We start from the raw sequence: 24388 nt of genomic DNA on the forward strand, positions 1-24388 counted from the left end.
TTACTAAAGTACCCCTCCTGGTGAGAACTATTGTCAGCTATTGCAAATTATACCCTTCACCAGAGTCGGTCTGTGATCCTTCCCCACCCTATTTATCAAGACATCAGTAGTAGAAGTAAGGTAAGAGTCCTCTGATGGCCAAAGCCATCTCAGGATGGAATTGCCAGGGAGCACCCACAGGAAAATAATTTTTTATTAAAATAAAAAACTTTCTCCATTTATTTTTAATTAACTTTAGTTTTCACTGTAGTTTAATTTGGAACTGGAACCCCAAGTACAGGCTTCCACCTCCAGTGTGCATGTCGGCCAATGCTCAGCTACTCATATGATTTTCTCTGTCATTTTTTTTAACGATAAAACAGCCTGAAAAATATTTTCTGTTGCCTCAGTGAGCAAAGATACAAACATGTCTTTTAGGTCTGGTTTGATAAATAAGCGCTATAGTTGTTGTTGCACATACCATTAGAACTTGGAACATTTATTTACTATCTTTATTTTATTAGCGTATACGTATTTACACAACACCTTACAGAAGATATTTATTTATTAAAATCAGTCTACACCGCATTGGCAGAGCTAGACACCTTGCCACCTATTTTTTCCATTCTTTTCCCCCTTTTTTCTATTTTTGTTTATGTATGGTATATGTTGTTTTGTTTGTATACCGGTATTAGGATTTTGAATTATTAATATTTGAATTGTGGCTTCAAATATGTTTTTATAAAGTGTATAATTCTATGCGTATACCTAATAAACTATTGTTTAGTATTATAGAATACTCTTATTAATTGTTATACAATATTTGAGAGCTACCAGTGGCGCGCTAGGGAATTCTAACACAACTTTGCCACCTATATTACCATTGTGGTAAATTATATGATATACAGTCTCTGCATGACATCATTATGTAGCAGTCACTATGAGCATTTCTGGGAGTACCCTTATATAAAGGTAATGTAAAAATACAGACGTCTATGGAGTCCTGCCTGCATGTACTTTGGTGAATGTGGCCTTTCCATAAATAGAGACGATTGGTTCGGTTTTCATAAAAACCGGACGCACACAAACTTAGGGGATCCGAGTGTATCCGAGTCCCGGTTCAGGTCTTCCCGCTAAGCTGGAATCCCAGAACGAGGCAAAATTTTATTTTTCCGGCTTCGGATCTCGCATGTTTTGGATTGCATGTAAAAGTCCCTCCCTTGTGATTGGGCACCATTTCACACATGAGAGCAGAGGGACAGGGTGTGGAACTGTGGGCTGCAGTTCTAGAATAAAAAACACCATTAGCATGCCATCAGGGTGCCATTAGGAGGAGTTTAGGCAGGAGGACAAAAAGTTTTATAATTAATGGACTTGTAGTTGTAGTAGCTGTAGTAGGTGCCTGGAACAGATGTAGTCGGCAACCTGGCATGAGGGATGCTGACGGTTCTAATACCGGCGCCGACACCAGTATCCCGACTATCGGCATCCTGAAGGTAAGTATCGGGGTGCACGGGGAGGATAGCGTTACCTAGTGGGGTTAGGGTTAGGCACTTGGGGGAGGGTTAGGCAATGGGCAGGGAGGGTTAGGATTAGAATGCGAGGAGGGGGAGGTTAGGTTTAGGCACTAGGGGGTGTGGGGAGGGGGAGCTCAGGTTTAGGCACTGGGGGGGAGGTTTAGAGTTAGGCACCGAGAAGGGTAGGGGTAGGGAAAATACTTACCATTCACTTCAATGCGTGTCGGGATTCAGCCTGTCAGGATGCTGCTGTTGGTATTCTGATGAGCGGCATCCCGACAGCCAGGATATCATATGCTTCAGTGACTGGAGGAACAGCAACAAGACATCCAAATGTACACAACAAATCATGAATTAGGGACTGGGAGAGGGGGAGCATTGTACTTTAGTCCAGCACATTAAAAAATACTATCAGTTTTATGCAAGCTACTGGAAACATTTGGAACCAATAAAGTGAATTCAGACACTGCCAGCCTGAGTCAGGAGATCCCTTAATTACACTACTGTAAAAGTAGCTAGAAAAGCTGAAAAGGGAGATGAAATGTAGCGATTCCGCTAAGTATGTTGGCCTTGTAGATCAAGTTCTTTATTCACTTCACCAGGACCAAAGGGTTTGCAACATCCTGAAATTGGATCACTAAAATTTGGCAACCATGCTTAATCCCAGGTTTACAGTAAGTCATATGTAATGTATTTTTTTCCAACTGACACAGATCTTAAGAGATGCAAAAAACTCCTTGCGATTAAGTTGTCAGTTAAAGTGGAACATGACATAACAATGTATCCTGCTTCAGTTTCTCCTGCAAATGCTGCTACTAGGACAAAATTGTCCTTTTCCAAGAAAACCACTAGAGCTGAGGATGAGTCAACGCACCAGAGTGAAACAATATTATGACATCTGGTCAGGCTCAAAAAGAATTGCCCACAATTATTGACATGTCTACTGTGACTCAATTTGATACAGTAAGCATCAAAAGAATAGTGGAGGATTATTTTAATGACAATATGAAATTAGCATACCACACATTCCCTTTGAATACTAGGAGGAAACAAAAGGCAATTTATAGCCCCTTGTACAAACTACCTTTGCTTTACTTAAGCTGCCCGCCCTCCAGTGTGTATTCGGAAAGAGTATATAGCACAGCAGGGAACCTTGTGAGCTATTGGAGTAGGAGGCTACTTTCAAAAATGTGGAAAAACTGATGTGTATAAAAATGAACTACAAATTTTAAGAGGAAGACCTTTGCCGCCAATTACAAAAAAGGACAGAGACTTCTGTAATGGTGGATACCAGTGGGGATGAGCTGATATTGTCTGATGATATTAGCAGCAATGAGAGGGAGGGAAGGATGATAATAACATCTTCCAACTGTGACGATGATTAACATCACTGTTAGCCACCTTAAGCCCATTGGTAGCTTGGATTTTAGGGACCCAAACAAATCAAGCACTTTAGCCACAAAAATGGCAGTCCCTGTTGTTGAAGTATTTGGTTTGTTAAACTGTGCACATCCTTTTTAATATACAACATAAGGGTGAGTGGGATGGCCTAAGGACAAGTCCATTGTGCACCACTTTCATTATGTGCTTTGCCAAGATTGTGTGTGTTTGACAGGCAGGGTATATTACTGTACTTTACTGGGGTGTTCATGTTCTTTTATATCTTGTAATGCCATTTATCACCAGCTTCTCATCCAGGCATATAGGCCCCATTTCCTGCAGCTTCTCAGTAGATACAGAGTAGTATCTTCACATCATATAATCATATAATGAATAATTATCGACTTCGACTAGACTGTTACTTTGCCTTGAATCCTGAGGACTGTGATTCGCTGTTTGGATTCAGTTTCCATTGGGATTTTGGAAGCTTGTTTTTAATAGTGCTTAATACGTCTCCATTTTTTATAGTTATATTAGTACTGTAATCATTCAATTGATCAATCAATAAATCCATCATTTGCCTGGCTTCCACTGAATACCCCACCCCCATTTGTGCTGGCCTTGGGCTTCTGATCTAGTTCTTGAATAATGAAAACATTCTATAGTATTTCATTATGTTTCATTGATGTGCTACATTCTTTGTTAAACTGCCATTAGTTTTTGCTGCTGCTCTGTTTCTTAGTTTAGCCATCCAGCTCACTGCAGCATTTGGCCAATATGAGTGAAAACAATATTGTAATCAATGAAGAGGTAAAATTGACTAGAAATTAATGTTATTAATACTCTAGGATCAAAAACAGGTCCAAATTACATTTTAGCTGTTTTATCAAAACCTAAACTGAACCAAAACCTTTGACGGTGGTTTTGCCAAAACAAAATAGAAAACAAGGGGTCCACATGCATCTTTATCCATAAATTTGACTTTAGATGCGCAAGTATATCCTTCTATTGCTCTCTGTAGTTAAAAGCCAGTTGTTTCTTGCAACACTTCCCTATAGAGTACCATTTCAAAGACTACCTTGAAATTCATATTATTTGATGAGCAAAAAGGTTGTAAAACAGTTGGTGTCTGTACTTTGCCACATACAGTGCCTTGCAAAAGTATTCACCCCCCTTTTACATGCTTTGTTGCCTCACAACCTGGAATTAAAATGGATTGTTTGAAGGTGTGCATAATTTCATTCACAGAACATGCCTACAACAGTGAAGTTGTGTTTTTTTATGTTGTGAATCAAACAACATTTAGGACAACATAAAAGAAAACTTCAGCGTGCATAACTATTCACCCAGCTAAAGTCAGTACTTTGTCGAGCCACCTTTTGCGGAAATTTGACCTGCAAGTTGCTTTGGATAAGTCTCTATGAGCTTGCCACATCTTGCCCCTGGGATTTTGCCCATTCCTCAAGGCAAAACTGCTCCAGCTCCTTCATGTTGGATGGTTTCCGCTTGTGAACAGCAATCTTCAAGTCTGACCACAGATTCTCAATTGGATTGAGATCTGGGCTTTGACTAGGCCATTTCAACACATTGAAATGTTTCCCCTTAAACCACTCGAGTGTTGCTTTAGCAGTATGCTTCGGGTCATTGTCCTGCTGGAAGGTGAACCACCGTCCCAGTCTCAAATCACAGGCAGACTGAAACAGGTTTTGCTCAAGAATATCCCTGTATTTGGCACCATCCATCTTTCCCTTGACTCAAATCAGTTTCCCTGTCCCTGCTGCTGAAAAACATCCCCACAGCATGATGCTGCCACCACCATGTTTCACTGTGGCGATAATGTTCTTGGGGTGATGGGATGTGTTGGGTTTGCGCCAGACATAGCATTTTCCTTGGTGGCCGAAAAGTTCAATTTTAGTCTCGTCTGACCAAAGCATCTTCCTCCATACATTTGGGGAGTCGCCCACATGCCTTTTGGCAAACTCAAATCATGTCTTCTTATTTTTATCACTAAGTAATGGCTTTTTTCTGGCCACTCTTCCATAAAGCCCAGCTCTATGGAGTGTACGGTTTATTGTGGTCACATGCACAGATACTCCAGTCTCTGCTGTGGAACTCTGCAGCTCCTTCAGGGTTACCTTTGGTCTCTGTGCTGCCTCTCTGATTAATGCCCTCCTTCCCCAGTCTGTGAATTTGGTGGGCGGCCCTTTCTTGGCAGGTTTGTTGTGGTACCACGTTCTTTCCATTTGTTGATGATGGATTTGATGGTGCTCCGGGGGATCATCAAAGTTTGGATATTTTTTTTATAAACCAACCCAGAATTGTTCTACTCAACAACTTTGTACCTGACTTGTTTGGAGAGCTCCTTGGTCTTCATGGTGTGATGCCTCTTGCTTAGTGGTGTTGCAGACTCTGGGGCCTTTCAGAAAAGATGTGTTTATATGGACAGATCATGTGACACTTAGATTTCACACAGGTGGACTTCATATTACTAATTATATGACTTCTATAGGTAATTGGTTGCACCAGAACTTTTGAAGGGCTTCATAGCAAAGGGGGTGATTACATATGCACATGCAAATTTTCAGAATTTTATTTATAAAGATTCTTTTTTATATATATTTTTCTCATTTTACTTCACCAAATTAGACTATTTTGTGCAGATCCATCACATAAAATTCAGATTAAATAAATAAATAAATTACAGGTTGTAATGTAACAAAAAAGGTAAAAAGTCAAGGGGGGTGAATACTATTGCAAGGCACTGTATATATTTTTTTTCCACATGTTTTCCACATTCAGATAACTATCACCCTTTGGCTGGAAATACTTAGGGCTCTATTTATCAATCTGACCACAAGCCGATTACTGTACAAAAAAAAAAAACAACAACAATGAAACCACCTTCAGCCGGCATCTCAGCTTACAGCACAGCTGACCGGGGTCACAGACAAAGAGTCTGGGCGACCAGCTGACCGGAGGGAGAGAGCTCACCGATCACCAAGGTAAGTGTCAGCTGGGTTGGGGGGGGGGGGGCTCGCTGCGGAGTGGTAGCACTAGCTGGCATTGGCGCATGTGTGGAGAGCACTCTCACTGTATTTTTTGCAAATAATTCAGTGAGAATTGTGCAGTGAGGATTCGCAGGGACAGAGCTTTCTCGCAAACTCTGCTCCTGCTTGAGAATGTAGCTTTATTCTCGTGTTAGCTCCTAATTCGCAATGCGGATTGTAGTAAATAGGGGCCAAAATCTATTGGCTTGCATTACTCTTTCTGCAGTGACTGTTTTGCATCTTATATTATTATTTACACCATCAGGAGAGCTTTATTGCCCAGGGTTCAGAGATGGGGTGGGGTGCTACTGTAAATGCTTGGTCCTCTCTAGAGCAGTAGAGTTTTCTCCCTCTTAACTGAGTTTTAAGCCCTTACCTGAGTACAGAACTACACGGCTAAAACCAACAGAACTAGGTTTGAACTAAGGGCTCGATTCAGACCCGCTCGCTAGATGCGTACACTCGCACGATGCGTATGCAAATTTGGTTAAGTGACGGCAAGGCAGGCGATCGCACGGCAAGGCATTAGCATGCCCACTATGTCTTGGCGTGCGATCGCTTTGTGTATGCAGATGCCCACCAGCCTGTCATCTCCAGGAAGTGTATGCAACCATCGGTACCATCGGATGCATTCGCAGCACTTGAGGTTGACTATACCCTACCGCAAGCACTGCGATCACCTCAGTGTAAAATTCAACCAAGTGACGTGTACTATGATGCTCCATATTAATTATGCACACCTATGAAACGGCGTTAAGACGCACAGGCACGCCGGCGTTCGCACCACCACTCCCCCATTTCCATCGACCAACCCCTGTCACCACCCATAAACTGCTCGTCCTGTCACTCATTCTAGCGAGGCGTCTATGTACAGGGTGCGAGCGCTTCCCGATCGCATGGACTAGTTCTCGCATGCGCGGTGCATTTTATTAGCATGCGCAGACTGCAAACATCGGCAGGCTACATGCGAACGCAGCCTAGCGAGCGGGTCTGAGTCGGGCCCTAAAAGCAAAGAGAGCATAACTTGTAAACTCGCATCATCTATACAGCCTTTTCTTTCATTTCTCTAGACTGTAATTAGAATATATCACAATCTGATTGGTTACTGGGTTATAGCTATAGCTTTTTTTATGTAGTATCATGTTGTAAAATATGTTCATAAATGTGTAGCATAAGCAATATCTACTGAAATATGCAGCTAAGTATGAAGATAATGTAAAAATATGTATTATCAAAAAAACTAATGTTTATCGAAGTAAATTAAATACAGATGTTTCCTCATACACTGAGCGTCTTTACGCCCTATGGCCGTGAGATGCCTGGCACAGCTGAGAAGCTCCTAGATGAGGGCCTGATTCAGAGATGGATGGATTTGCAGAGCCGCACACAAGCAGCTGTGTAAATCCGTCCATCCCAGATGCAGATGCAAAAGGTTGTGTCAGACACCTCCTTGCTGCATTTGCGATCCCAGCACTGCGACTGATGGTCGCGATGGTTGCTCCTTTAGTCAGGCTGCGGGAGCTGAAGCTGGTGCCTGGTCACGTAAGAGGCCAGGAATCTGCGTCCACCGACGCAGACCCTGGCCTCGTCCCTCCCAGAAAATGGAGGCGACGCGCCCCCGTTTACGGGAAAGGCGGCCAGGCACCCCCCCCTGCTTTACCCCCTTACACGCCGCAGCATGTCATGCAATGTTTACAGGCAGCATTAGTCAATGACATGCTGCGGCCTGGGGGGGGGGGGCTGCGAGCGAGATCGCAGGACCCATTTTGAACATGAGCAGACACAGATCCCTAACAATCGCAGATATACGTTCAGCCATGGATGAATGTACATCTCTAAATCAGGCCCTGTATTTATCTTTATATTTTGCATCTAAGCCACATCGCAGAGGCAGCGAAAAGCCGCTCACAGTGCACTAGAGATGCTAGGCTGCGAATGTAATCACAGGATTTGGTAGTGCACATCTACAAAGAAACAGGTGAAGCGCAACAGAACTTGATGCGAGTAAAAGCCGCGGCTGCTTGTATCAAAGTCATTTTTAAACAGATTCAAACTCAGTCACACACAGATGTACCAATTCTGCAAGCACCAGTGTTCAGTGTACACCAACAATGTTTGTTTGTCGCTTCTAGTTGTTTTAATTATGTAAATAAGACACGTGTTTTAAGTGAAGAAAACGTTCTGCGCGGCCAAGTCATGTGGGACTTGGCGCGCTGAGAGGGCCTATTTAACCCTACTCGATCCACAGATTAAAAGGACACATCTGTATCCAGCAAAAGGTATTTACCCTAAAATGCCATCTCTAGTCATAGCTAATTTTTCCTGCATACCAATTTTCATGCCCACGTGTACCTAGTGAGTGTTGCAACAGTACAAATTAAATCGTCTGGAGGTGAAAACCCCTTTACAGCACCATGATGACCACTCCAGCCAGAGTCATACCACCCAGGTTGGAAAGCCTGCACCCTTGTTACAGTTTCTTACAGAATAAATCCTGCAGGGGATATCAATTCATACGGCTGCCTCCTTCACAAAGCCAGCCACACTTAGCATGTTAAACATGCCAGTATTTCGTGGGAGGGAAACCCCCTAAAAAACAATATTATACATACAATAAAGAGGCATCAGTTTGCATTCCTCACTCCTTCAGAGAGCAGAAGCAATTAAAAAAAAAAATAAAACTATGCCCAAATAGCCAGCAGTAATTCAACCTTTATCCACTCGATAATAGAAGTGTTAGCCCTCGGGGTTCGACACTTACGAGCAATGAATACACTTCCCGGGTGAATGAACATGGCGCTTCCAACGGGTCCCCTCTCCATGCATCAGTGTCCACTTTAAATTAATTTATTTTATTTATAATTTTGTTCAGCCGAGCCTCATTATTTTCCGGGCCACTGGGTGTCAGCTCGGGTCTTATTCCTCAAAGCATCTGAGGACACAGTTATGACTGTTTTGCATAATTCATTCATATTATGTATAGCGCTAACAAATACTCATTGTGATGGCCATTTCTTCTCTACGGCACAACCGATTTTGCATATCAAGCAAGGGAACAAGGGACTTTTGGTTAATGGTGTTTGCTGTGTATCACAGAAGACCTACTATCATGGGGTTTCTCGGTCAATTCCAGTTTGATATATGAGGTTATTATATGAAGGTAATGAATGCTAAGTGGAGCCTGTCACCTACTCCTTGCCTCAAGGACCACAGCTCCCCAGATAGAGCATTGAGGCGGAGCAGCCTAGGGTGTCACTACTGATGTGTGTGTATGTGTGTGTATGTGTGTGATAGTAGAAGTGTACTGTTGTTCTACAGACCATGAACAACTGATATAGATTGATAGATCTTTAATGGGGAAAAGCAGTTAAACAATTCATTACTTTTCTCTGGCACTGAAAATAAACATATTATTAATTTCAGTGCACTTCCACATTCTTCAACATTGAAGTGTTTTAATGGGGCATTATATCCCCTCCAGGACCGTACTGTAATTTCCAAGCTTGCACTAATAGAAAGAAATGTGTACTCAAATATTTCCTATGCCGGCAGAATTAAACATGAAGATTGTTTATAGGCAGCATTAGCAACAGTGCCACCTAGTTGAATGTAAGAAGGAAACACAACACACAATTTTCTTGAATAAATAAAGGCAATGATTGGTTCTCAACAACAAAGAATAGTAAATGTCTTTAAGAAAAGTTAGACTTTTTTTTTTGCATTTCATCCAGTATCTTTCAGAATCTAAGTTACTCCTTGACGAAAGAAAGAAGAAAAGTTGGATGTACTGTATGAACTTTGCTTGATATAAAGATGCATTTGCTAACAATTTTTCTGCTCCAGTATAACAGAAGTCTGCCGTGACTATTCTGCGCTGTGGCAGCACCCTGCTCCTGACACTAGCTTTCAGTCTATGGCCGGGTACATACTTGCACGATATCGGCACGATTTGCTTTATCAGCATGACAAATCGCGCGCTCCAATGACGTCTTCTGGTTGCCTATGCTGCTTGGGCAATTGGAAGATATCACATGCGATTATGTGCCAATCGCGAAGTGTGTACAGCCAACCGGACGACCAGACGATATGTCGGTCCGATATGGCCGGACTATAGATATACAGTAAAAAGGTCGACAATGTCTAGATAGACACCAGATGTCGACCCAAATGGTGACCCTGTCGACCATTTGTCCCAAGCGACCTATTGACTGTCTAACATCTGGTGTCTATCTAGACACTGTCGACCTTTTTACTGTCTATCTGTTATTCCACACCCGGTCACTGCCTCTAACTAGATCAGAGTACTCATCTCCTTCTGCTGTGATTATTCTAATTATCTGATTAACTACAGGTTGTCCTATACCCGCACGTTTCCAAACTTTGGATATCCTGGTATCCTGAACTAACAGTAGGGTAACATGGCATACAATAAGGTGCTCAAGCTCTAGTCCAAATACACCAAGATTTGTACAGTCACCAGGTTTATTCCTATGATTTCATAATAACATTCAAGCATGTTTTAGGAGGGTGAAGCCACTGTACATCAACGGATAACTATTATATTCCCTATATAGTTCATCATAACTTCTTATTAGATAAGTGTTTTCTTAGTAGCATTGTTTGGATATCTAGGCTTTCCTATTATTATTAGGGGTGTGCACCGGCCACTTTTCGTGTTTTGTGTTTTGGTTTTGGATCTGGATCTTTCTTCGTGTTTTGGGTTCTGGGTTTTGTGTTTTGGATCTGTATTTTTTATTTAAAAATCATAAAAACAGCTAAAATCACAGAATGTGTTGATTTTTCTGCTCCTATGCTATTATTAACCTCAAAAACCTTAATTTCCACTCATTTCCAGTCTATTCTGAACACCTCACACCTCACAATAGTGTTTTTATGTCCAAAAGGTTGCACCGAGGTAGATGGATGACTATGCTAAGCGACACGAGTGGGCGGCCAAACATGTGGCCCATCTAGGAGTGACACTGCAGTGGCAGACAGGATGGCAGTTTGAAAAACTAGGCCCCAAACAGTACATAATGCAAAGAAAAAAAAGAGGTGCAAGATGGAATTGTCCTTGGGCCCTCCCACCCACCCTTATGTTGTATAAACAGGACATGCACACTTTAACAAACCAATAATTTCAGCGCCAGGGTCTGCCACACGACTGTGGCTGAAATGATTGGTTCGTTTGGGCCCCCACAAAACAAGCTGGCAATTAATCTGGCCCTGCACAAACTGGCTCTACGGAGGCAAGATGTCGTCCTCATCCTCCTCATTCACCGATTCCTCACCCTCTTCAGTGTTGTGTACATCCTCATCCTCACAGAGTATTAATTCGTCCCCGCTGGAATCCACCACCACAGGTCCCTCTGTACGTTCTGGAGGCTGGTCTCCCTGGAAAAGTTGATAATTAATTTTTATGAACATCATCTTCTCCACATTTTGTGGAAGCAACCTCCTATGCCTTTTGCTGACAAGGTTCCCGGCTGCACTAAACACTCTTTCGGAGTACACACTGGAGGGGGGGCAACTCCGGTAAAATAGAGCCAGTTTGTACAGGGGCCTCCAAACTGCCTCTTTTTCCTGCCAGTACATGTACGGACTGTCTGACATGCCGACTTGGATGCTGTCACCGATGTAATCCTTTAACAGACAGACGCACGCTTCTCGCTGCTGCTTTGAGGATGCAGGTGCAGCTACAGCCCACACATTTCACAAAGACAGAAAAAAAAAGAAGAATATTTTTATTGTTTAGGGAGCACACTTTGAGGGTGTCACCACTCTTTAACAGACAGATGCACGCTTGTCGCTGCTGCTTTAAGGATGCACGTGCGGCTACTGCGCACACATTTCACAAAGACAGAAAATATTTTTTTATTTGGTTTGGAGTGTACTTTGGGGGTTACAGCACCCTTTAACGGTCAAGCCAGCTGGCCCTTTACTTATGACACAGGCGCACGCTTGGCACTGCTTTGTTGATGCACGTGCGGCTACTGCGCACACAATTCACAAACATAGAAAAAATATATTTTTTTTTAGCACTTGGGGGGAGCACCCCTGACGGACAGAGCACCCCCTGGACAACACTACAGCACCCCTTTAGGACTGGGACACTGCACAGGACTTTGGAGTGGACACAGCCCCTTTGGACAACTGACTGCACAACACAGTCCATCCAGCCCCTATGGACTTTGAAGTAGTGGACACAGCCCCTATGGACAACAGCAGCACAGCACAGCACAGCACAGCACAGCACAACACTACTCTGCACTACACTACACTACACAGCCCAGCCAGCCCTAACTCCCACCCTCCCTCTTCACTGTCCACAGCCGAGTGAGAAAATGGCGCCGACGCGGGAACCTTATATAGGATCCAAAACCCGCGAGACCCGGAAGGCGGGATGATGACGTTTTGCCTCGATTTCAGATCCAAGTCAGGCGGGAAAAGTCGAGCCTGACTCGGATCGGCCTCAGATCGGGGGGGGCTCGGGGGGGTTCGGATTTCAGAAATCCAAACCCGCTCACCCCTAATTATTATGCAAGCTTTCATTGATTGTGAAGCTAATAATAGTTTTGACTGTATTTACAGCGCTACTTGTACTACCTAAGGCAATGAGAAAAACACCCTAAATATCCCTTTCACTCCAGTGCTGACCAGGGAAATGGCCAGCTACTACTGTACTTATCCACCATGAAAATTAAGAAAGTATATTAAGTTAATATGCTGCTAGTTCATACTTACCTACTCTCCCGGAACGGCCAGGAGGCTCCCAAAAATCATGTGGTGCTCCCGGCCGACCGGAAAAGTGGGTAAGTCTTCGGCGCGGCCGCCTATCCCGGCACTCCCACAAACACATCCACAGCAGGGGGGGATGATGTGATTCACTCTGAATCATCGTCCCCTGCTTCACAATGGTGGTAATCTCAGCATTATGTAACGGGAGCGAGCCCACGATGATGGAAACGTCCTCTGCTCTGCCCCAAAAGCTGCGTCAAGTCCCAGCCACACCCCCTCCCGCAGAGGGCAGCCAGAATGTCGGCAAGTATACCTCTCAAATGCCCCAATTTATGCAAGACAGCGGCAATTCATTTCTGGGGCACAGTTAGGGCGACCTCACCTCCACAATGACCAACAATTCCCACTCTTGAATTCAGGATATCTGCTGGGCCACTCCTAACCCCTGGAATGTCCCTCCATGCTCTGTTAGTCTTTCACCCAACCTACTAGCATTGCCCTTAAACATGTTTTTTTAATTCCAGCTTACCACCTCTCCTCCTAGCTCTGCCCTCTTCTCCCTTTTTGTGTTGACCCATATTCCTTATAGATTGTAAACTAGTGTGAGCAGGGCCCATTCCCTTTTGTTATCTCCACATATTCAGGCTACATGCTGTTATTATGTAACTGTGAATTTATTTCCATTTGTCTGTACTTGTGTATCAATTGTATCCCCTTGTCTGACACTATGGAACCCTTGTGTTGCCTTATAAATAAATAAATAAATAAATAATAATAATAATAATAATAATAATAATTTTAATTATACTGTTAGTTCTGACTGCTAAGAATGTTGTCAAGATTGTCCCACGGTCCACAAAGCAGCATGACCAGGTGCTGGACGCACCTTCCACTGATGGGTGTGGCAGTGCAAGGGTGTTCTCAGTGGAGGTAATAGGTTTGATGGAAAGGAGGGTCTAGTGCTTTAACTATGCCAGGCATACCTATGAATGGAGTACATGTGTATGTAATTATCCAGATTGGCATCTCCTGAAACAGCCATGTAAATTCTGCCACAATAGAGAGGGTACAGAATAGCAGAGGAAAATCCTGCACCCCCACAGGAAAGTATTATGTGGGGGAGGGGGGGAGGGGCTGGGAAATGGGGGCGGACTGAGGTGACCCAGCATATGCCGGGTTAGTTTTACTAGTTAGCTAATATCTTTCTCAGGTGCTTCTTAAACTCAGCAGAAGAAAGCATTAAACGTGACACAGTGTTACAGTTACCAAAAGTCCCCATTAACATGATATTTAAATAAGACCATAAGATATTGGTGATGTATCAAGCAATGATAGAGTGGAGAAGTCAGTGGTGCAAGAAAGGTCTTATGGCACAGGACATTGTATCCAGTACACCATACGCCCTACCACCTTAACACCAGCACCATTAACTGGCATGCCCAGAGAGTCACAGCACTCGGTGGCGAGATGGATTCCAGGCCGTGAGTGACCAGGGTCAGCCCAGCACTTCACGGACCTACCGTTTTATAGAATGCACTTGATAAATGCTACCTCAAAGCTGATTGTTTGCTATGGGCAATTTCTTCACTGGTCCGCTTCCCCACTCTTTTCATTGCTTGTTAAATCACAATGCAAGTTGCCTTATATCATATACAGCTAAATATATAATACACAGGGGCATTTCAAGAGAAGAGGGGGCCCATGTGCAGTCTCCGTCATGGGCCCCCTCCTAACAGTCCAGCGGCCAGCAGCACACTGAACCCAGCGTAGCACTGATAGACTCTGGGCACTAGTGGCCTTAGCGACCATTTTCCCTGTACTGCGCATGTGCAAAGCAATGGGAAAATGGCCACGGCAGCCATTTTCCAGGGATTTTTTGCAGCACTGATCCTGGCGCCAACATGGGACTTTGGAGAGGTAAGTATAATATGGGTGCAAGGTGTGCCGTGCGGGCCCCCTTGGACCCAGGGGCCTGTGTGCACTGCACACCCTGCACCCATTATAACTATGCCCCTGATAATACACTATTATTGCCCATTACAATGCACCCTGGTTTTGTCCTTCAATAATCTTAAACCCAACGTCATCTTCACATTAAACAAAAATCTGGGGCACACCACTAGTGAAATATGTTTTTAAAGATGAAATTAAACACCTTGGTCTACAATAATACTTACCAATGATGGTGGTCACTCTGTGTAGTAACCTGACATGACCCCATCCAGTTGACTGTTAGAAACTGCATCTGGTAAATAGGATAATGTTAATAGAACAGGAACTTACTATAGGGAATGGTTGTGTATATAAATATAATGGATTGTCTCAGATGCATTACATACATACATGACAGCTGTCATCTGAAGAGGAGATTGTGTATCTCCTGCAGAGTATAAGCCATTTTAGTGCCAGAGTTCCCAGTCTGAACCAATGCAATGGACTTGGTGAAAATGGAGACATCTGTGTGGATGCAATATATTACCTCTTCTAGCAGATGCAGCCAGCCAATATAAGATATGTATGTGACTGGGCTTCGTAATGCACCCACATGAATAAATGAGATTTTGTTATGCGGGATGCTGTGATTTAAATGTTATTCAAGGGCTGGCGAAGGTGAATTTTAGATATACAGTATAGATTGAAACAAGTGTGTAGACATCATACAGGTACCAGTAGTATGAATTGGTGCAGTGTAGAGATGTGAGTCGACCTCCGTGTTTTGGTTTTGATCTGGATTCATCTTCATGTTTTGAGTTTGGTTTTGCAAAACTACCCTCGTGTGTTTTGGATCTCTATTTAAAAAAATAAAAAAAAATAAATAAAAAAAACAGATAAACTGACATCATTTTGACCTGTTAGCATGCAATCCAAAACCCGAGTTTGTTTTTTGAATCCGAGTTCTGACCCACAGAAAGATCCGAACTGGGACTTGCTTCAACTCGGAACCCGCATATTCAATTATTTACCGTTCTCTGGGAACCGGTCCCGTACATCTCTAATGCCTTGTCCTTTGCTTGTAAGAGCTTGCAATCTAACAGCTGTATAAAATATCCTTTCTGGATCGACGTGGCTGCAACACATTATATTTTGTTGATGTAATTTTTCACAGCAGTTTTGGTGGCCATCCATGTGGTTGTCAAGGTTTTCCATAATTTAATGAAAAGTGATGTTCTACAATCCATTGTCCCCATAGATTGTGAGTGTTAATAAATATGGCTCGCTCCCTATGCGTACTGTGTGGTTACCTCAATGGTTTGGTCCCTACTAGTGGTGGATGATAATCTCTAGGGATCAGTCCCTATGGATTGTGAGTAGAATCTCTATGGTTTGGTGACTACTGGTGGTGGTTAGAGCTAGGGCTCAGGCCCTGATTCAGAGCCGGACGCTCTGAAAGAGCACTCGCTCTGAATCAGGGCCGGCCTTCTAGCTTTTTAGAGCGGCCTCCTGGCCGCTCACATAACTGTGGGTGACCACCCACAACTATAGCGAGCGGCCAGGAAGATGGTCGCGATGGTCAAGACCATCACGACCATCAGGTTTGTGACGAGACCCTTGTCGTAGGGTCTCGTGGCCGCAAGCCCCAGAGAGATTTCGGCTCTGGCAGAGCCAAAATCCTTCCCACTGACATCACTCGTGATGTCAGTGGGGCCGGCCCCAGACGGAGGCGTTCACATGGGAACGCCTCCGTTTGGGCAGCCACTCCCCCGGCCCGCCCACCAAAGGGGGCGTGCTGTCACTCAACATCGACAGCACGCCCCCTTTGGTATGAGACCCGGAGCGACGGTTTGCCCGTCGCTATCCGGGTCTCGCGCATGTGCAGGACAGAGCCGGCTCCATCGTGCGCATGCGCACTGGGCCATCATCGACCCGCTTGCCAGCGCATAGCGCTCACGAACGGGTCTGAATCAGGCCCTCAGTTTCTTCTGGTAGTAATGATTATCTGTGGACATCACCATTTCCGTTCAATGCACTCTCAGTTATGTCATTACTTGCACTGTTATTATATTAATGCTTTGCTTAGTTAGACTGCTGAGGTCATATCACTCCAATGGCATGCAGCATATGTGTCATCATTTATATCTAAAAAAAACCATATTTGGCTTTACTCGTCTCATAGTGTTATTTGTAGTGATAATAATATCACCAGCACGGAGATCAAACATGGAAACTATGAGTTTAGAGTTTTATTACACCAGGAGGTTAAAAATAATAGCACTTCACACCGATCCCCTCTAGCTCACTCAACCAGATTAACGTATGCTTTTTAAGCATACAATGCTATATAATTGCTCCTGTACTTATTCTATAAGCAGTTGACATTGAAAAGGTTCAGAGCGAAGTAGATATACTCCGGGTGCATACTGTGACAATCTCCTCTAAGCTCGTTCCACAGTGTAACGCTTCTTTCCATGTCCTGGTATCAGGGGTCCATGGCAGTAATTGGAATGCAGATTGCATCCATGAAACCTGATATGTAGAATAAAGGACACTTCTACTTAGAATAATGAATCGACTGTTTTGATGGATGGAGGAATGAAGAGGTGGGGGCGAGTCAGCTGGGAAAGGGGGGAGGTCGAGGGAAATGTAATATTATGTACATGTATATTTCCAATAAATTACTTCTCCTTTGTCCTTGTTGTACTGTATTTTGCAAAGCCATCATTTTTCATTTTTCTTTTTGCTTTAATGTATCTGTCAGTTCGTTCTTTCTGGTTATATTGTCTCAATTATTAATAATATTATTTCATTTCCTTTTGCTGTAGGTTTAATTTCTTCTTCCACTATCTTTCCATTCATCACTTTCCTCCTTTCCTACTTTCGCTGTGCGTTCCTTCCTCTCCCTGTCTTTCTCTGGTTTTACCTTGAAGGGAAATTTGATGGAAGTGACTCTTAGTTTTGATGAAGTGTTAAAGAGAGAGGCAAGGAATTAACCTGGAATCACAGTTCATTAGTTGTACGGCTCCTGGCAGTAATTCTACCAGATATTAATTACATAGTAGGAATTAATTGGCGTACACTTTGGTGTAGCTTCAATCAATGCTAAATCCAGCTAAAAAAACTGTATATAAAATGAGATGCTGTCATGGGCTGCATTAGGAGCTATGGATCATGCTAGGAATGGACAATTTCCACTAGCAGTTAAGTAAAACTGACACTTGAACAAGTTTATATCATTTGGCATTATTTTACATTTTTATTTTATTAGCTTTTTGTGCTAAATCCTCCAACAGCCTTTATAACACTACCAACTCCTCCAACAGCCTTAATAGCTCTACCTATATATCCTCCATCAGCCTTTATAACTCTACTAAACCACACCAACATACATATCTTCACTCATCTCAAAATATCTCCCAACCCGACCTCTCCGCTCAACACAAAATCTGCGTCTCTTATCCCCACGCATTACTTGCTCCCATTCACGGTTACAGGACTTTCTTTGGGCGGCACCCACTCTATGGAATGCCTTACCATGCACAATAAGACTTACATCTAGTCTCCAATCCTTCAAGCGTTCCCTGAAAACTCACCTTTTCAGGCAAGCTTATCAGATTCCAGAACCGCCCACATAACCTTCATAGCTTCCATGTCTAATTACATCCCCTTTCACAGTCCACACATAACCTCACACATTGTCTTTCTTTCACATCATCCTGACATTTGGCTGACATTCCTGTGTGACTGGATCATGCAGCCCACCAAGAAACGCTGCAGTCTGGCTGGACCAAATTGCTTAATATATAGCACCTATCCTTGTGTATCAATGCCTATTTCCCTATAGATTATAAGCTTGCGAGCAGAGCCTTCCTACCTCTATATCTGTCTGTTATTACCCAGTTTTGTTCTATTAATGTTCCAATTGTAAAGCGCAACGGAATATGCTGCACTATAGAAGAAACTGTTAATAATAATTAATACTAATACCTCCTCAAACAGCCTTTATAACCCTACCTAAAACTCCTCCAACAGCATTTATAACGCTACCAACAACTCCTCCAAAAGCCTTTATAATTCTATTAATACCTCCTCCAACAGCCTTTATAACCCTACCTATAACTCCTCCAACAGCCTTTATGACTCTACTAATACCTCCTCCAACAGCCTTTATAACTCTACCTATAACTCCTCCAACAGCCTTTATAACTCTACCTGTAACTCCTCCAACAACCTTTATAACTCTACCTATATCTCATCCAACAGAATTTATAACTATTAATACATCCTCCAACAGCCTTTATAACTCTACCTATAACTCCTCCAACAACCTTTATAACTCTTCTAACACATCCTCCAACAGCCTTTATAACTCTACCTATAACTCCTCCAACAGCCTTTATAACTCTACCTAGAACTCCTCCAACAGCCTTTATAACTCTACCTATATCTCATCCAACAGAATTTATAACTATTAATACATCCTCCAACAGCTTTTATAACTCTGCCTATAACTCCTCCAACAGCCTTTATAACTCTTCTAACACCTCCTCCAACAGCCTTTATAACTCTACCTATAACTCCTCCAACAGCCTTTATAACCCTATCTATAACTCCTCCAACAGCCTTTATAACTCTTCTAATACCTCCTCCAACAGCCTTTATAGCTCTACCTATAACTCCTCCAACAGCCTTTATAACTCTACCTATAACTCCTCCAACAGCCTTTATAACGCTACCAACAACTCCTCCAACAGCAATTATAATTCTACCTATATATCCTCCAACAGCATTTATAACTCTTCTAATACCTCAGCCAATAGCCTTTATAACTCTACCTATAACTCCTCCAACAGCCTTTATAACCCTATAACTCCTCCAACAGCCTTTATAACTCTACCTATAACTCCTCCAACAGCCTTTATAACTACCTATATCTCCTCCAACAGCATTTATAATTCTACCTATATATCCTCCAACAGCCTTTATAACCCTACCTATAACTCCTCCAACAGTCTTTATAATGCTACCAACAACTCCTCCAACAGCATTTATAATTCTCCCTATATATCCATATATCCACCAACAGCCTTTATAACTCTACTAATACCTCAGCCAACAGCCTTTATATCTCTACTAATACCTCAGCCAACAGCCTTTATAATTCTACTTATAACTCCTCCAACAGCCTTTATAACCCTACCTATAACTCCTCCAACAGCCTTTATAACTCTACCTATAACTCCTCCAACAGCCTTTATAACTCTACCTAGAACTCCTCCAACAGCCTTTATAACTCTACCTAGAACTCCTCCAACAGCCTTTATAACTCTACCTAGAACTCCTCCAACAGCCTTTATAACTCTACCTAGAACTCCTCCAACTGCCTTTATAACACTACCAACAACTCCTCCAACAGCATTTATAATTCTACCTATATATCCTCCAACAGCCTTTATAACTCTACTAATACCTCAGCCAACAACCTTTATAACTCTACTTATAACTCCTCCAACAGCCTTTATAACCCTACCTATAATTCCTCCAAAAGCCTTTATAACTCTACCTATAACTCCTCCAACAGCCTTTATAACTCTATTTATACCTCCTCCAACAGCCGTTATAACTCTACCTATTACTCCTCCAACAGCCTTTATAACTCTACCTATAACTCCTCTAACAGCCTTTATAACTCTACCTAAAACTCCTCCAACAGCCTTTATAACTCTACCTAAAACTCCTCCAACAGCCTTTATAACTCTACCTAAAACTCCTCCAACAGCCTTTACAACTCTACCTATATCTCCAGTAACACGAGTCTCTACTCCATGACCTCTTCCACATCAGCACTCTTTATGTAGCATCTGAGTAAATGTACTGTACAAGCTATAAAAGAGAATTGCACCCAATCAATATGGCGGCCTGTAAATGGAATTTGCACTTCTTACCAGGGTTATACACATTTTCCATTAAAAAAAATACAGGTAACTGATAAAATAAATGTGCTTATAGTTTCAACCTATACTGTATGAAGCAGAATTTTTGTGGCTCAGGCTAACTACATCTCTACTGGTTGTCTTGGTTTTTATTTTCAAAACCATAGCATCCCTTGGTATATTTACCAAACACTGATTCCTGTGTCTGGTCACAATCGACTAGATGCAGGGTGGAGCCTCCACATTCCCGCATGGACTACAGAATCCACAAATCACATCAGATCTTGGGTGAAGGATATGCAAAATGCTGTGTAACTTACTGACATTTATGTACAAACTATACAATGTATATACACTATAGTATAGCAATAAAACCTTCCTACAGTAATGTTCATAAATAATCCTAAACCTGAGACAAAACAAATCTCCATACATACTGTACATCCAGGACTACTAATATCCTAGCAACTGCGCCACAACTCTTCCTACATAACCTTTAATTATAACTATTACAGTACATCAGCCTCATCTTCATGTCTCCTCCTACAGTAGCCACAGCTCCTTATCTCTTTCTACATCACTGTCCATAACTTTCCCTATACAAATCGCTACCCCTTTTCATTTCCTAATTCCTACAATTACTTCTTAAATCCTCCTTCCTCCCTCACTCTCTATAAACCTTCCCACTAATCCATGACTTCTACTACATCAGTCACTATCTATAGCTCCTCGGTACTAAATAATCCAGGTATGCCTATCACTGTGGACTGGAGAGAGATACTATGGCTGCTTTCAGTACACCAGTTAATTAATATGCCAAAATGAAATAGGTCTATCCCAAGATTCCCAACATTGGTGACCACAAAGAAGGCACATTATATAAAGGCAATTAAACGTAAATTTATTTATGTGGTGTATATTTGCCAGCATGAATACCAACAGTAATAACTTTACTAGTGTCTAATGTAATAGTTAGTAGTAGGGTGTCAGCTGAATGTTTTGTGGTGCTGATGTTGAGATGAATATAAGGCAAGCTCAGGGATCACAGGAAGCTTTTGTGTAGTAGAAGGGCACAAAGCCTACTTAATCTCCAGTGTGAATATAGGGTATGATTCAGATGTAGATGCAATGCCAATATTTACGCAACGATTATTGGTAGACTATGCAGAGTAGTACATAAGTGTAGATATGCCTGTTGCATTTGTGCACCTAGTATAGTAAGTGCAGATGGGGTCCTGCGATCTCGCTTACAGACCCCCCAAGCCGCAGTATGATTGACACACTGCGCTGTTTGGGGTGTGTGGCTGGCCACTGTTCCCAGAAACAGAACTGTTGCCAGCTTTGCCAACGGCCAGGGTCTGCGTCGGAGGACGCAGGTTTCCTGGCCTCGCAGCTTCCACGACTTGGTCAGGTTGTGGTTAACCACAGCCTGGTCAAAGGAGCAACCATCGCGACCGATGGTTCACGATGGTGATCCCGGCTGCAACCTGTGTTGCAGCGATGGGATCATGCAAATGCAGCAAGGAGGTGTTTGTTTCCTACAGACACGTCCTGCTGCATTAGCATTTTAGACAGATGAAATGCACAGCTACTTGTGTGCCACTCTGAATTCCGTCATCCCTGGATCAGGCCCTAAGCCTGCATCCTGCCCTTTTGTAATTACCTGTAAGCACAAAGCTATACCACATTTTTGCCCAATATTGGAACTATAATGAACACTTTCCTTTGTTGCAGGTTAAGCATCCTTTTACAGACAAAAAGGACGACCTTGTATAATACCCTGTGCTTCTGGCATGAAAACATCCCCTGAAAGATCACTGTACTAACCTTGGCAATGTTTTTATACAGTAACACTTTCTTTGTGTATTTTACATCTATTATGACATGAATAAAGGTGATTTGTGAAGCTCTTCCATTTTGTATGGGTTTTTATTTGCTCAGAAAAAATAAACAAACATGTGACAGCTTAGTACAAAGTGGGAGAACAGATTTACCTTTTTTGTGCAGCCACAGCGTAGTATCACCAGTATATGTTACATGATCTCACAGACAGTGTGGTATAGTACTGGTTGTCCTTTCAACATGGTAATGCCTCAAATGTGCCCACACAGTGATCCCTCCCCACCTCTCACATACAGAGTGCTCTGTCATATAGGGCCATATTTACTACAATCGCATTTGAAATGCAGTTGTTACGTAAAATTTTCGCCTATATTCACAAGAATTTATAATTCCTTGCGATAAAGCTCTGGGCCTGATTCAGACCCGCTCACGAGCACTGAGCGCTCGCAAACGGGTCGATGTTGCCCAAGTGCACATGCGCACGACGGAGGCGGCTACGTCGTGCGCATGTGCGAGACCCGAATAACGACGGCCAAGCCGTCGTTATGGGTCTTGCACCAAAGGGGGCGTGCTGTCGATGGTGATTGACAGCACGCCCCCTTTGGTGGGTGTGCCGGGGGCGTGGTTGCCGAGACGGAGGCGTTCCTATGGGAACGCCTACCATCTGGGGCCGGCCCCACTGACATCACTAGTGATGTCAGTGGGAGTGCTTTTGGCTCTGATAGAGCCAAAAGCACTCCAGGGCTTGCGGCAGCGAGACCCTACCGCAAGGGTTTCGTCGCAAGCCCGATGGTCGCGATGGTCTTGACCATCGCGACCATCATTTTGGCCGCTCGCTATAGCTGTGGGTGGTCACCCACAGCTATGCGAGCAGCCAGGAGGCCGCTCCAAACAGCAAGAGGGACGGCCCTGATTCAGAGCGAGCGCTCTGTCAGAGCGTTCGGCTCTGAATCAGGGCCTCTGTCCCTGCGAAACCCCTCCGCAGTCTTCTCACTGTATTTTTTGCAAAAAATACAGTGAGAAAGTGTCCGCGCATGCGCCCCGAGCCTTCCTGATCACTTACACTTACCTTGGTGATTGGTGAAGTCCTCCCTCCGTGACTCCAGTCAGCTGGTCTCCCAGCTCCTGCACTGTGACCCCAATCAGCTGCTCTATGCAGCAGTTGACCAGGGTCACATTGCAGGAGCTTGGAGACAAGCTGACCGGAGCCCCAGAGGACCTCACCAGAGCACTGGTCCCTGGGATCAGGCAAGTGTTTTTTTTAAACAATTTTTTTTCCAGTGATCAGCTTGTGGTCTATTTAGACCACACAGCTGATCACCAGGGCCGGCTCCCGGCTCTGCAGTGGCGTCCCTCCCTGTGATGACACACGATGCGGCAATGATTGTGGTGCCGGCAAAAAGGAACATGACTTTTCGGTGGGTGGCGAGTGTTCCACTGTTGTAATTTGTACTGAATACCATACTGTTAAATTGGATGGATATCACATTCACACACTGTACAGTATTTGCATGTTCGCACAACCAATATCTTTAATATCACATACAGTACATACAGTAAGCTCTTAAAACGGGACGCAAATCAGTACACATATTGTACATAACTGTATAGTAGTGTAGTTGCCCGAGTTGTTACCACAGTATAACTGATACTGTAGATTAATGAGATGCACTCACAGCTTTCAAAGAGATGGGGTGAATTATTCTCTAATGGTGGGGTACTGTGTATATACAGTATGTACTAGTACTGTATAATATCCGTAAAGAAAGACAATTTTTTTTATTATTAAAAACAGCAGCGGGTGAGTGGAGTGCCCAAGGATGAGCCCGCTATAGTATGTGCTGTTCTTCATATACTATAGCTGGCTTGTGGGATAATGGTTAGGTGATCACTTTGCAACAATGATTGTCCTGGGTTCGAGCCCTGCAAAAGAAATTTTTTTTGGCACTGTTGGCTCTGGACACTATAGAGTAACTACTGTAGTAGTAAGCTGTGTAAAAGTAAGGCATTACAAACT

At 43.2% G+C, this 24388-nt stretch overlaps 1 protein-coding gene across 1 annotated transcript in view; it reads left to right on the forward strand.

Moving 5' to 3' along the window:
* Positions 1-22430, forward strand: part of IL20RB (interleukin 20 receptor subunit beta) — a 146107-nt gene extending 123677 nt beyond the window's left edge. Inside the window, exon 7 of the mRNA XM_088473868.1 lies at positions 22264-22430. Within this exon, the coding sequence (XP_088329994.1) occupies positions 22264-22305 (42 nt within the window). The 3' untranslated portion in view covers positions 22306-22430. The remainder of the gene's footprint in view (positions 1-22263) is intronic.
* The last annotated feature ends 1958 nt before the right edge of the window (positions 22431-24388 follow it).

The sequence above is a fragment of the Taudactylus pleione genome, unplaced genomic scaffold, assembly GCF_031769625.1.
Source record: "Taudactylus pleione unplaced genomic scaffold, aTauple2 ptg000142l, whole genome shotgun sequence".
NCBI classification, from domain to species: domain Eukaryota; kingdom Metazoa; phylum Chordata; class Amphibia; order Anura; family Myobatrachidae; genus Taudactylus; species Taudactylus pleione.